Consider the following 14,719-nt stretch of genomic DNA (forward strand, 5'->3'; position numbering starts at 1 on the left):
ACACCTGCAAAGACTGGGGGCACGCTGCAAAGACTGAGACCACACACTGCAAGACTGGGGGCACACTGCAAGACTGGGGAGCACACTGCAAGACTGGAGGCACACTGCAAAGACTGGGGCACACTGCAAAGAGATGAGGGGAGCACACTGCAAGACTGGGGGCACACTGCAAGACTGGAGCACACTGCAAAGACTGGAGGCACACTGCAAGACTGGAGGCACACTGCAAAGACTGGAGGCACAGCTGCAAGACTGGAGGCACACTACTGCAAGACTGGAGGCCACTGCAAAGACTGGAGCACACTGCAAAGACTGGAGCACACTGCAAAGACTGGAGCACACTGCAAAGACTGGAGACACGCTACCAAAGACTGGGGGAGCACCCTGCAAGGACTGGAGGCAGCTGCAAGACTGGAGGCACGCTGCAAAGACTGGAGGCCTGCTAAAGACTGGAGGCCGCTGCAAAATGAGCGCTAAAGACTGGAGGCACACTGCAAGACTGGGGACACTCCAAAGACTGGGAACTGCTAAGGAAAGGATGGGGCACTCTGCAAAGTGGAGGCACCTGCAAAAAGACTGGAGCACGCTGCAAAGACTGGAGGCACACTTCAAAGACTGGAGGCCAAGCTGCAAAGACTGGGGCACGCTGCAAAGACTGGAGCACACTGCAAAGACCTAGGCACACTCCAAAGACTGAGCACACTACCACTGCAAAGACTGGAGGCACACTGCAAGACTGAGCACACTGCAAAAGACTGGGGGCACACTGCAAGACTGGAGCACACTGCAAAGACCCCAGGAGCACACTGCAAAGACTGGAGCACACTGCAAAAGACTAAACCTGAAGCAAAGACTAGAGGCACGCTGCAAGACTGAGGGGCACACAGCAAAGACTGGGGCACACTGCAAGACTGGGGGCACACTGCAAGACTGGGGGCACTGCAAAGACTGGGGCACACTGCAAAGACTGAGACGCTGCAAAGACTGGGGGGCACACTGCAAGACTGGGGGCACTGCAAGACTGGGGGCACACTGCAAGACTGGGGCACACTGCAAGACTGGGGCACACTGCAAGACTGAGGCACACTGCAAGACTGGGACACACTGCAAAGACTGGGGGCACCTGCAAGACTGGAGCACACTGCAAGACTGAGGCACTGCAAGGACAGGGGGCACACTGCAAGACTGGGGGCACACTGCAAGACTGGAGGGCACACTGCAAGACTGGGGGCACACTGCAAAGACTGGGGGCACACTGCAAGACTGGGGGCACACTGCAAAGACTGGGGGCACACTGCAAGACTTGGGGCACACAAAAGACTGGGGGCACACTGCAAGACTGGAGGCACACTGCAAAGACTGGAGGCACACTGCAAAGACTGGAGACACACTGCAAAGACTGGAGCACACTGCAAAGACTGGAGGCACACTGCAAGACTGGAGGCACACTGTAAGACTGGAGCACGCTGCACAAGACTAGAGCACGCTGCAAAGACTGAGGCAGCTGCAAGACTGGAGGCACACTGCAAGACTGGGGCACACTGCAAGACTGGGGCACACTGCAAGACTGAGGGCACACTGCAAAGACTGGGGGCACACTGCAAGACTGAGGGGCACACTGTAAGACTGGAGACACACTGTAAAAGACTGGAGCACTGCAAAGACTGGAAGCACACTGTAAGACTGGAGACACACTGTAAAGACTGGGCACACTGTAAGACTGAGCACACTGCAAAGACTGGAGGCACACTGCAAGACTGGGGGCACACTGCAAAGACTGGGGAGCACACTGCAAGACTGGGGGGCACACTGCAAAGACTGAGGGGCACTGCAAGACTGGGGCACACTGCAAAGACTGGAGGCACATCTGCAAGACTGGAGCACGCTGCAAAGACTGGAGGCACACTGCAAGACTGGGCCACTGTAAAGACTGGAACCTGTAAGACTGGAGGCACACACTGCAAAGACTGAGGCACACTGCAAGACTAGAGGCACACTGCAAAGACTGGAGAGCACACTGCAAAGACTGGAGGCACACTGCAAGACTGGGGGCACACTGCAAAGACTGGGGGCACACTGCAAAGATGGAGGCACGCTGCAAGACTGGAGGCACGCTGCAAAGACTGGAGGCACGCTGCAAAGACTGGAGGCACACTGCAAAGACTGGGGGCACACCTGCAAAGACTGAGGCACACTGCAAGACTGGGGGCACACTGCAAAGACTGGGGGCTGCAAAGACTGGGGGCACACTGCAAAGACTGGGCACACTGCAAGACTGGAGGCAGCTGCAAAGACTGGAGGCACGCTGCAAAGACTGGAGGCACAGCTGCAAAGACTAGGGCACGCTGCAAAGAACTGGAGCACGCTGCAAGACTGGAGGCACGCTGCAAAGACTGGCACGCCTGCAAAGACTGGAGCACGCTGCAAGACTGGAAGCAGCAAAGACTGAGCCCGCTGCAAAGACTGGGAGCACACTACTGCAAAGACTGGAGCACACTGCAAAGACTGGGGGCACACTGCAAAGACTGGAGGCACCTGCAAAGACTGGAGGCACGCTGCAAAGACTGGAGGCACGCTGCAAAGACTGGAGGCACACTTCAAGACTGGGCACGACTGCAAAGACTGAGCACGCTGCAAAGACTGGAGGCACACTGCAAAGACTGGAGCACACTGCAAAGACTGGAGGCACACTGCAAAGACTGGGGGCCACTGCAAAAGACTGGAGGCACGCTGCAAAGACTGGAGGCACACTTCAAGACTGGAGGCCGCGGCTGCAGACGGAGGCACGCTGCAAGACTGGAGGCACACTGCAAGACTGGGGACACTGCTGCAAAGACTGAGGAGCACACTGCAAAGACTGGGGGCACACTGCAAAGACTGAGGCACACTGCAAAGACTGGAGGCACGCTGCAGAGACTGGAGGCAGCTGCAAAGACTGGGCAGCTACCAAAGACTAGAGGCAGCTACAAAGACTAGAGGCACGCTGCAAGACGGGGGCACGCTGCAAGGACTGGGGGCACGCTGCAAGACTGGGGGCACACTGCAAGACTGGGGGCACTGCAAGACTGGGGCACACTGCAAAGACTGGGGGCACACTGCAAAGACTGGGGCACACTGCAAGACTGGGGGCACACACTGCAAGACTGGGGGCACACTGCAAAGACTGGAGGCACACTGCAAAGACTGGAGCACACTGCAAAGACTGGGGCACCTGCAAGACTGGAGCACTGCAAAGACTGGAGGCACACTGCAAAGACTGGAGGCACGCTGCAAAGACTGGAGGCACGCTGCAAGACTGGAGCACGCTGCAAAGACTGGAGGCACGCTGCAAGACTGGAGGCACGCTGCAAAGACTAGAGGCACACTGCAAGACTAGAGGCACGCTGCAAAGACTGAGGGCACGCTGCAAGACTGGGGCACGCTGCAAAGACTGGGGCACACTGCAAAGACTGAGGCACACTGCAAGACTGGGGGCACACTGCAAAGACTGGGGCACACTGCAAAGACTGGGGGCACACTGCAAGACTGGGGGCACACTGCAAAGACTGGAGGCACACTGCAAGACTGGAGGCACACTGCAAAGACTGGAGGCACACTGCAAAGACTGGGGCACACTGCAAAGACTGGAGGCACACTGCAAGACTGGAGGCACACTGCAAAGACTGGAGGCACACTGCAAAGACTGGAGGCACACTGCCTGCAAGACTGGAGGCACACTGCAAAGACTAGGCACACTGCAAGACTGGAGGCACACTGCAAAGACTGGAGGCACTGCAAAGACTGGAGCACACTGCAAAGACTGGAGGCACACTGCAAAGACTGGAGGCACGCTGCAAAGACTGGAGGCACACTGCAAGACTGGGGCACGCTGCAAAGACTGGAGGCACGCTGCAAAGACTGGAGGCACGCTGCAAAGACTGGGCACACTCGCGACTGGAGGCACTGCAAAGACTGGGGCACGCTGCAAGACTGGGGGCATGCTGCAAAGGATGGGGCACTCTGCAAAGATTGGAGCACCTGCAAAGACTGGAGGCACGCTGCAAGACTGGAGGCACGCTGCAAAGACTGGAGGCACACTGCAAAGACTGGGGCACACTGCAAAGACTGGGGGCACACTGCAAGACTGGGGCACACACTGCAAAGACTGGGGGCACACTGCAAGACTGGGGGCACACTGCAAAGACTGGGGGCACCTGCAAAGACTGGGGGCACACTGCAAGACTGGGGACACACTGCAAAGACTGGGGCACACTGTCAAAGACTGGGGGCACGCTGCAAAGACTGGAGCACGCTGCAAAGACAGGGCACGCTGCAAAGACTGAGGGCACCCTGCAAAGACTGGGGGCACACTCAAAGACTGGAGGCACACTGCAAAGGCTGGAGGCACACTGCAAGGCTGGAGGCACGCTGCAAAGACTGGAGGCACACTGCAAAGACTGGGGGCATGCTGAAAGGATGGGGCACTCTGCAATGATTGGAGGCACACTGCAAAGACTGGAGGCACGCTGCAAGACTGGAGGCACACTGCAAAGGCTGGAGGCACGCTGCAAAGACTGGAGGGACACTGCAAAGACTGGGGCACGCTGCAAAGACTGGGGCATGCTGAAGAAAGGATGGGGCACTCTGCAATGATTGGAGGCACACTGCAAAGACTGGAGGCACGCTGAAAGACTGGAGGCACGCTGCAAGACTGGGCACACTTCAAACACTGGGCACGCTGCAAAGACTGGAGGCACGCTGCAAGACTGGAGGCACACTGCAAAGACTGGAGGCACACTGCAAGACTGGGGAGCACACTGCAAGACTGGGGGCACACTGCAAAGACTGGAGGCACACTGCAAAGACTAGAGGCACGCTGCAAAAGACTGGGGCACACTGCAAAGACTGGGGGCACACTGCAAGACAGGCTGCAAAGACTGAGGCACACTGCAAAGACTGGGGCACACTGCAAAGACTGGGGGCACACTGCAAGACTGAGGGCACACTGCAAGACTGGGGGCTGCAAGACTGGGGCACACTGCAAAGACTGGGGGCACACTGCAAGACTGGGGGCACACTGCAAAACTGGGGGCACACTGCAAGACTGGGGGCACACTGCAAAGACTGGGGCACACTGCAAGACTGGGGGCACTGCAAAGACTGGGGGCACACTGCAAAGACTGGGGGCACACTGCAAGACTGGAGGCACACTGTAAGACTGGGGGCACACTGCAAAGACTGGAAGCACACTGCAAGACTAGAGGCACGCTGCAAAGACTGAGGGCACGCTGCAAAGACTGGGGGCACACTGCAAGACTGGGGGCACACTGCAAGACTGGGGGCACACTGCAAAGACTGGGGGCACACTGCACAAAGACTGGGGGCACACTGCAAGACTGGGGGCACACTGCAAGACTGGGGGCACACTGCAAAGACTGGGGGCACACTGCAAGACTGGGGGCACACTGCAAAGACTGAGGCACACTGCAAAGACTGGGGCACACTGCAAGACTGGGGCACATCAAAGACTGGGGCACACTGCAAAGACTGGGGCACACTGCAAGACTGGGGGCACACTGCAAAACGGGGGCACACTGCAAAGACTGGGGGCACTGCAAGACTGGGGCACACTGCAAAGACTGGGGGCACACTGCAAAGACTGGGGGCACACTGCAAAGACTGGGGCACACTGCAAGACGGGGGCCTCTGCAAAGACTGGGGCACACTGCAAAGACTGGGGGCACACTGCAAGACTGGGGGCCTGCAAAGACTGGGGCACACTGCAAGACTGGGGGCACACTGCAAGACTGGGGGCAGCTGCAAAGACTGGGGGCACGCTGCAAAGGCAGGGCACCTGCTGCAAAGACTGAGGGCACGCTGCAAAGACTGGGGGCACGCTGCAAGACTGGGGCACCTGCAAGACTGGGGCACACTGCAAAGACTGGGGCACTGCAAAGACTGGGGGCACGCTGCAAAGACTGGGGGCACTGCAAAGACTGGGGCACGCTGCAAAGACTGAGGCACACTGCAAAGACTGGGAGCACCTGCAAGACTGGGGGCACACTGCAAGACTGGGGGCACACCACAAGACTGGGGGCACACTGCAAGACTGGAGGCACTGCAAAGACTGGGGGCACACTGCAAAGACTGGGGGCACACTCCAAAGACTGGAGGCACACTGCAAAGACTGGAGGCACCTGCAAAGACTGAGGGGCACGCTGCAAAGACTGAGGGCACTGCAAGACTGGGGCACACTGCAAAGACTGGAGGCACGCTGCAAGGCTGGAGGCACACTGCAAAGACTGGGGGCACTGCAAGACTGGGGCACACTGCAAAGACTGGGGCACGCTCAAAGACTGAGGGCACGCTCAAAGACTGGGGCACGCTGCAAGACTGGGGCACACTGCAAAGACTAGGACTGCAAGACTGGGGGCACGCTGCAAAGACTGGGGCACGCAAAGACTGGAGGCACGCTGCAAGACTGGAGGCACTGCAAGACTGGAGGCACACTGCAAAGACTGGAGGCACTGCAAAGACTGGAGGCACACTGCAAAGACTGGAGCACACTGCAAGACTGGGCACCTGCAGGACAGGCACACTGCAAAGACTGGAGCACACTGCAAGACTGGGCACACTGCAAAGACTGGAGCACACTGCAAGACTGGGCACACTGCAAAGACTGGGCACACTGCAAAGACTGGAGGCACACTGCAAGACTGGAGGCACTGCAAAGACTGGAGCACACTGCAAAGACTGGAGCACACTGCAAGACTGGAGGCACATTGCAAGACTGGGCTTGCAAGACTGGAGCACATTGCAAAGACTGGAGGCACGCTGCAAAGACTGGAGGCACGCTGCAAAGACTGGAGGCACGCTGCAAAGACTGGGGGCACGCTGCAAAGACTGGGGGCACACTGCAAAGACTGGAGGCATACTGTAAAGACTGCAGGCACGCTGCAAAGACTGGGGGCACACTGCAAAGACTGGAGGCACACTGCACAGACTGGAGGCACACTGCAAAGACTGGAGGAACTCTGCACAGACTGGAAGCACATCCTAAAGACTGGAGGCACACTACAGAAGACTGGAGGCACACTGCACAGACTGGAGGCACACTGCAAAGACTGGAGACACAATGCACAGACTGGAGGCACACTGCAGAACACTGGAGGCACACTGCAAAGACCGGAGGCACACTGCACACACGGCTGGACCAGTCTCACTTTATTAAAGACAGGTATAGTATGATGAATATTAACTACATAAAGCGGAAACTTTTAACATATCGTACCAGATTTGTCTTTACGCTTGCAGAGGTTAACGCATGGTTTTCCAATTTGGTGTAAATTACTTCCATGGGGGTAATTTGGCATTTTTGGGGGTAACGAGTCCATCAGACAGAACTGATGGTTGTAATTTTGGTCCTTATGCTTCGTTCCTCATGAACATCAGCAGCAAAGATTGAAATAGACTGAACTCGGAAAGTGATATCAGATGTGACCTGACAAAGTTATCCCCATGGATTCAAGAAATGGCCACCAACCGAAATGACATTCAATGAAAGTTGTATTTCATGTTCAATATTATAATTACTGTATAATACACAATTTGAAATAAAGTAATGGTAAAAATTCAATAGCGAATTTTATTTGCAGTCATTCATTTCATGACAATGAAGACAGTGGCTTCGACAAAAAGTTATGAAAAAATACATTTAAAATCTATGTGGGGCTAATGAGTGTTGTTGTCAGATTTGTTTTGGGGCAATGCTTAAAACTAATTGGGAACGAGAATAAGTTAACGATACTGGTTGTTGGTTGACTAATTCTGATATCCCACTCTCTCTCACCTTTTCTTATATTAATTATTTTACTGTTCTCTTTTCCCCCTTTTCTCTCCTAGTTTCTTTCCTTCTTCCTTCAAATTATCATTTTGCATTTTTTCTGCGTAAAAGCGAAATAATTCCACCAGACAAACAAAATGCTCGAACAAGAGTTATTCAGTCGCTTATAAAAATCTAAAGACGGAAAAATAGTTTCAAATTAAGCAAAGGCATTGTTGAGGCTTTATGCTTTTGTTAAGCTGGAATACAATCAAGAAATTTTCCACCGAGGCTGTAGCCAGGAACACATCCGGCCAAAATGTAATTAGTTACATTGTGGGGATTCTGGCGGAGTGGATATTGTACTGAAATGGGTTTGAATTCCCGTTTAGGAAGCAAAGTATAAGTTCAATCCTACGAGACCCAGTACTATCAGTATCACTATCACTACTGACTTGTCGTACAACTACAGCTGGATCACAAATATCCAGATCACAAGGAATGATGTTATGTCCCTACCTCTATATCATCTCATGGTAACGACTTCGATGCTGAAATCGTATGAAGAAATAGGCTTGGCGTAGCTGCAAGATCTGATTTGTTATGTTTTGGGAGAGAGAATTGCTCTCAGAGCAGAGAAAAGCTACTGAGTATGTGTGTCATATTTCAAAAGGATTTACTGTATTTTTCTATTGGCGTTGAAAAAGTTATTAAATTTGTTTGTGATGAAATGGGTGTAGGAGGCAATACAGGATGTGTTGAGACAACATATAGAAATTAGATCTGGTCGAAGATGGATGGATGACTTTTTTCTAACTTTAATAATGATGTGATAGTCAGGGAAGGTTGTCAGGCGTGCCAAGCTTTAGACTTTAGGTTTATTATACGTACACACAAGAAGAAAAATTAAACAAATTCTTCTGTAGAGGATGACAACAGCGAGTGACTCTTCCGGCGATTTCACCAACTTAGGCATAGAAAACGTTTCCTACTGTTGCTCGTGTGAACGTCACTTTTATCTCCTCCACTCAAATGTTATCGGATTTACTGTAGGTGGTTCATGGAAGTAAATTTAACTGAAATTTCGACAATTAAACATAAACAGAGTTCTTAGTGTTAAATCTGCCAGAGCTATCCTTCCTGTAAACCGGTGTTAAATTCTATCGTTACCTAAATTTAGAGAAACATAGACAGACACCATAACACCCGTCGAAAATATCTTAATTCCTTACTAAAAGTTTTATCTAAGACAAGGAGGGAGAAAAGGGTCCCATAAGTGGGCTAGACTTGACGGATACAAGATGTCTCAGAATTCATCTTTCCTCCCCGGTATTTAAATCACAGATAACTGAATATCTGGCGGTAATTACAGAATGCATATGGCTTTATTCTCAAGACATAAATACTTTACGGTACAGAGTTTATGATAGTTTCTGTAGAATAAAAAAAATGGCAAACCACCATAGTGAGAGGAACAGTGAATAATTATGGACTGCGCTACGAATTATCTGAAATACAATACTGGACAACGTTCATTTGGCAAAAGGAATTTATAATAAATACTAGAGGAATCGCCGCCCTCCGGGAGGCTCTTTCGCTAGGTTCAAGATTTCTTAAGAGCATTATAGGAGTTCCAATCTTGAGTGTGAGGTGATGAGGAGGCATTCCAGCGGGCTCCAAAGAATTAAGGAATTCCCAGACACTGGACTGCTTGGTCCTGGTCGATTACTGTATCAACAGATTTGAATGAGGTCTCACTGCCTGGAAGCTGTCTGAGTAGTCATGTTGATTTCAGCCACTGTTTCATTCTTTGGTGCTAGAATTGCGCGTTCACGCAGCCACTTGTGATCCTTGTAGTGGTGGATAATGTTTGGGTAGACCATGTTAGTGAGCTAAGTTGAGGACTTTACAACATTTCCACGTCCTTTTCAACCTCTGTGTGGTTTAACAGGTCGGGTTGGGTGTGTCGGATCGGGTTGGTTGGAGGTTTGTTTTTGAGATCTCCACATGACACTTGCTATCCATGCCAAGTTTGGTCCGGGCGGCTCATTCGCTAGGCCACGGTAGGACGCCACCCTCCGGGAGGCTCCACATTGTCTCACTGTTCAGTCCCCAAAATTTCTTCTTCTTCCATCAATATTTCATTAACGGTGTATGTAAGTTCCACTACAACGGTACAGCAAAGTATATTTTTTTAGCATTAAACTTTTATTATTTTATTGCCTTATCATCACTACATATAACACCACCCATCATCACTACATATAACATCATCCATCATCACTACATATAACATCATCCATCATCACTACATATAACATCATCCATCATCACTACATATAACATCATCCATCATCACCTATAACATCATCCATCATCACTACATATAACACCCATCATCTACTACATATATGTCATCATCGTACATATAACATCATACTTCATATAACTACATCCATCATCACTACATAACTTTTCCTACCTATCACCACCGCATTAATATCATCTACTACCTTATAACTTTAATCATCATCACTATATACTCTTTCATCCATCATCACCATTTAACACCATCCATCATCTTTTCTGAATCAGCAGTAGGTTCCAGATTCTCGTGAGACACACAAATACATAACTTCTTTGTTTTATATATATATATATATATATATATATATATATATATATATATATATATATATATATATATATATATATATATATAGATTGAATTAAATGTAATGGAACTACTTTCAGTAAATGCCCTATAAAATAGCTAGAGAAGATATAAGATACACTGCACCCACTTCCTGATTAAAGTTTCATAAATAAATATTATAAAAATGTTTTGTTCGAGTATTTTATTATTTTATTTTCAAAAGACCCAATATTAAATTACATTTTATAAATATTAAAAAAAATATTCGATGCTGTACAATATTAATGATATATTGTTTAGTTGCTAAAAGTTATGTTGCCCTCATTCTATTTTTTTTTATTTTTCTAATATAGAAATGGACTGAGCGAGATACACGTGACAGCGTTCTCTGTGAAGGATGATGTAAATGACCTGCGATTTACATACCAGTTAAGTTTCATTGGTGCATCATGAGCAAGAAAAATGAAAATACTCCACCACCTCTAGGACATACAGACGCCTAAATGGACTGTATGGTACTTAACATGCATCATGATTATCACTTGTTATTTCACAAAGCATGGATAACCAGTCACAGGAAGGTGATGAGATGCTGAATTAATTATTGGGATGGCTGGTAAGTTGATTAATAATCTTGACGAAGACTAATTACCTATCCATTAGATGACATGCTCTTGGATGTTCCAGTGTCAGATTGAGTCATCCTTCCCTCGTCTCTCTGTAGTGTGTGTAGTCGTATGATGGGTGCCATCTACAGATTGTGTAGAGTAGTGGGCGTAGTCTACAGGTTGTGTAATGTAGTGGGCGCCGTGTACAGGTTGTGTAGTATAATGGGCGTCGTCTGCAGGTTCTATTGTGTAATGGGCGTTGTCTATAGATTGCGTAGTGTAGTGGGCGTCGTCTACAGGTTGTGTAGTGTAGTGGGCGTCGTCATTAGGTTGTACAGTATAGTGTAGTGGGCGTCGTCTACAGGTTGTGTCGGATACAGGCTGTGTAATGAAGTGGGCGTCGTCTACAGGTTCAATAGTGTAGTGGGCGCCGTCTACAGGTTGTGTAGTGTAGTGACCATCGTTTACAGGTTGTGTAGTGTAGTGGCCATCGTCTACAGGTTGTGTTGTGCAGTCGGTGTCGTCTACAGGTTGTATAGTGTCGTCGGTGTCGTCTACAGTTCTCTGCGACGTGTCAGTGACTCAGTTCCAGTCACCAATCATTGAAATATAAAAGCATTTGGTAAATCAAACTACAAGTTTTGTAATATGGTGGTGGTGACTGTTGGTCCAGTCTCCTAATTCAATAACGTGTCAGAGGATGTTGAAGACACCCAGTGCAAGATTAGGAACTTGTACAACTACCTCTCGGGTTCACAGTGTTAGTTCTGAACCTTGTCGGTGACTCTTGGATGCATCTGTTAGCTTGAAAATGTATTTATGAGTACTGCTTGTGAGAATGGTCCTGTAGCATTATGGTTACTGAGACACGTAAGGACAATAAGAGTAATGAGTTATACGGATTCGCCAGGGTGAGAGGCAAGAGATAGTGCGCAACCTTTCCTCAGGCCATCTTCACATCACTACTAAATTTTAACTGTCAATCTTAAAACGCTGGAAATGCATAAGGAACACACACACACACACAAGAACATAAGAATGGAGGAAACTGCAGCGGGCCTTTTGGTCCATACTGGGCAGTCCCATTTACACCCAATTCCTATTGCTCATATATCCATCTAACCTATGTTTGAAGCTATCCAACGTATTTGAGTAAATGATGATGTTTGGTAACTTATTCCACTCATCCACTACTCTATTTCCAAACCAATGTTTACCTATTTCACGCCTAAATCTAAATTTGTCTAACCATTGTTACGAGTTGGCTCCTCCTGGTTGGATAGTTTGAGTACCTTTGTAATATCCCCTTTGTTTAGCCCTGACTTCCATTTATACACCTCTATCATATCGCCCCTCACTCTACGTCTCTCAGGGTAGTGCAAATTAAGATGCTTCAACCTGTCTCAATGCTCAAGGTTCCTAATGCCCGGAATTAGTATTGTCATTCACCTCTGAATTCTTTCTAAGGATTCTATATCCATTCTGCAATACGTGTCCAGAATTCAACTGCGTAATCCAAGTGAGGTCTCACAAGCGCAAGATATAGTTTTAGGATGACCTCTCTAGTCGTGTAACTATCACTCATTTGTATGAACCCAAGTACTTTATTAGCCTTGTTTTGAGCAAATACACATTGCTTATTTGGCTTAAGATTCCTACTTATCAATACTCCTAAAACCTTCACACATTCGGATTTCTCTATAACATCGTCGTCCACATTGAATTTCATCTGCCATTTTTCAGATTATTCGATTTTTTTTTTAGATCTTCCTGTAGTTTTGCGGAGTCCTCGTCAGATTTAATTACGCGCCCTATTTTAGTGTCGTCAGCAAATTTGCTTATGTTGCTGTCTACGCCGATATCTATGTCGTTATGTAAATAATAAATATTAATGGCCCAAGTACTGAGCCCTGGGGTACTCCACTAGTGACGTTACTCCAATCGGATTTAGTGCCGTTAATGCTCACTCGCTGTTTCCAGTCCTGTAACCAGGCACTAATCCATTTTAGAATATGTCCTCCAATGCCGAATTGAGTTTTGTCATCATTCCTAGCACTATTTCCCTGTAACCTTTCACTTTGCTTACCCGCTCCCATTGCAGTCTCCCCCACCTCCGTGCCCATATGTTCCCCTAGCGGTTTAAGGACTTCGACTTCTTTTGAACTGCCCTCTCGCGATAGCCAGCCAAGGTTACCACCCCATCCCTAGAGAGATGCACCCCATCCCTCGCATAAAGGTCCCTTCTACCGTAAAAGTTGTCCCAGTAGTCAATTAATGGGACTGATATTGACTTGCAATATCTGTCAAGATGGCCGTTGACACCAACTGCCCTTGACAACCATTCATTGCCAACTCTCCTTCAAGAGAGGACACCACATATGATAGGGATCCCTCCCTTCAGCCTAATGCATTCTATAGCTGTCTTGAACTTATCAAGAAGATCCTCACTCCTGCACCGGCCAATATCATTGCCTCCTGCTCTGAGGCAGATAATGGGTTGGTTCCCATTACCAGAACAAGATATTGTCCATCCTGTCAACTATATCCCCCATTCCAGCTCCTGGCAAACAAACCCTCATCTTATTTATATTTTTACCACAAAAAGCTCTATCCAGGTATTATGCCTGGGAATCGCCAACAATTAAGGTTTTCGTACCTTCCTTGCCTGCCCTGTCCCTGACTATGCTAACGTTCAGTTAGTCTATCAAAGGTCTAAAAGAGTTTGTACACTTAGCTGTTGTCGTTTCCTTGGTATATTTTCTCGCTACCATTTTGGTCGTTCCTCTCCTCACAAGCTTCTATTCGCTTAAGTTTTCGCCAGACACTGGCTTTCCTTGTCTCGTGTCTTCTTCCTTCATCCCCGTTATCACTTTCTTTAATTCCAAGTTTTCTTCTTTGACCTTCACTAACTCGGCCAGTAGCTCGGCCCTCAGAAGGGTACAACTCTGTTCACAAGTATTACTAGCCATTATCGACAATTTTCCCCGGAAGCTAAGTCTACCGTAACCTTTCCTTTGGCGAGTCAGAACATAACACAGGAAATATGACAGACAGCCCCCTTTCCCACTGACTTAGTAGAAGAATTTGAAGTAGCAAAACGTCTGGACAAATTAAAGTTAAAACGCTCCACCACCCCCACTGACTTACCAATGAAACTCTTCAAGGAGTTCTCCCCGGAGCTTGCTAAACCCCTCTGCTCCATCATCAATGCTTCTCTCATTCAAGCTAGATGTCCAACTGACTGGAAGACTTCTTATGTGTCACCAGTGCCCAAGTCAACCAGCCCACAATCCTTAAATCAACTACGACCCATTGCAATCACCCCAATACTCAGCTGATATTACAGGAGCCATAGATCCTCAGCAATTTGGTAATATGAAAACTTCCTCCACCACTCACTGTCTTGTCAGCTTTCTCGACTACATATACCGCCATCTGGAGAAACGAAAAACGTCTGTAGCTGTTGCCTTCAATGGCTTCACTAAGGCATTCGACCTAGTCGACCACAATTTAATCATCAACAAAGCTATCAACCTCGGGTTTCGAAGAAGTCTTATACCATGGCTTACAGACTTCCTCAGTAACCGACGCCAAGCTGTACACTTCCGATGGGCTGTCTCCACCTTTCAGTCACTCACCTGTGGCGTCCCCCAA

At 48.8% G+C, this 14,719-nt stretch overlaps 1 protein-coding gene across 1 annotated transcript; it reads right to left on the bottom strand.

The window, feature by feature from the left end:
• Positions 1-442: 442 nt before the first annotated feature.
• Positions 443-14,034, bottom strand: LOC121872804 (keratin-associated protein 16-1-like). The gene is made up of 9 exons (XM_042375861.1): positions 13,936-14,034; positions 11,213-11,629; positions 4,234-4,427; positions 3,888-4,076; positions 3,267-3,440; positions 2,690-2,848; positions 2,325-2,454; positions 1,811-1,996; positions 443-784 (listed from the first exon to the last, which is right to left on the bottom strand). Exons 1-9 carry the CDS (start codon positions 14,032-14,034, stop codon positions 443-445), a joined length of 1,890 nt encoding a protein of 629 aa, XP_042231795.1.
• Positions 14,035-14,719: the final 685 nt, after the last annotated feature.

The sequence above is a fragment of the Homarus americanus genome, unplaced genomic scaffold, assembly GCF_018991925.1.
Source record: "Homarus americanus isolate GMGI-L3 unplaced genomic scaffold, GMGI_Hamer_2.0 scaffold39155, whole genome shotgun sequence".
NCBI lineage: Eukaryota > Metazoa > Arthropoda > Malacostraca > Decapoda > Nephropidae > Homarus > Homarus americanus.

Coding starts and splice junctions, on each gene's coding strand:
- LOC121872804 (XM_042375861.1), bottom strand. CDS start 14,034: ATGGCTAGTAATACTTGTGAACAGAGTTGTACCCTTCTGAGGGCCGAG. Junction 2,849..3,266: donor GTGCCTCCAGTCTTTGCAGC/GTGCCTCCAGTC, acceptor CAGTCTTTGCAG/TGTGCTCCTCAGTCTTTGCA. Junction 1,997..2,324: donor GTGCCCTAGTCTTTGCAGCT/GTGCCTCCAGTC, acceptor CAGTCTTTGCAG/TGTGCCTCTAGTCTTGCAGT.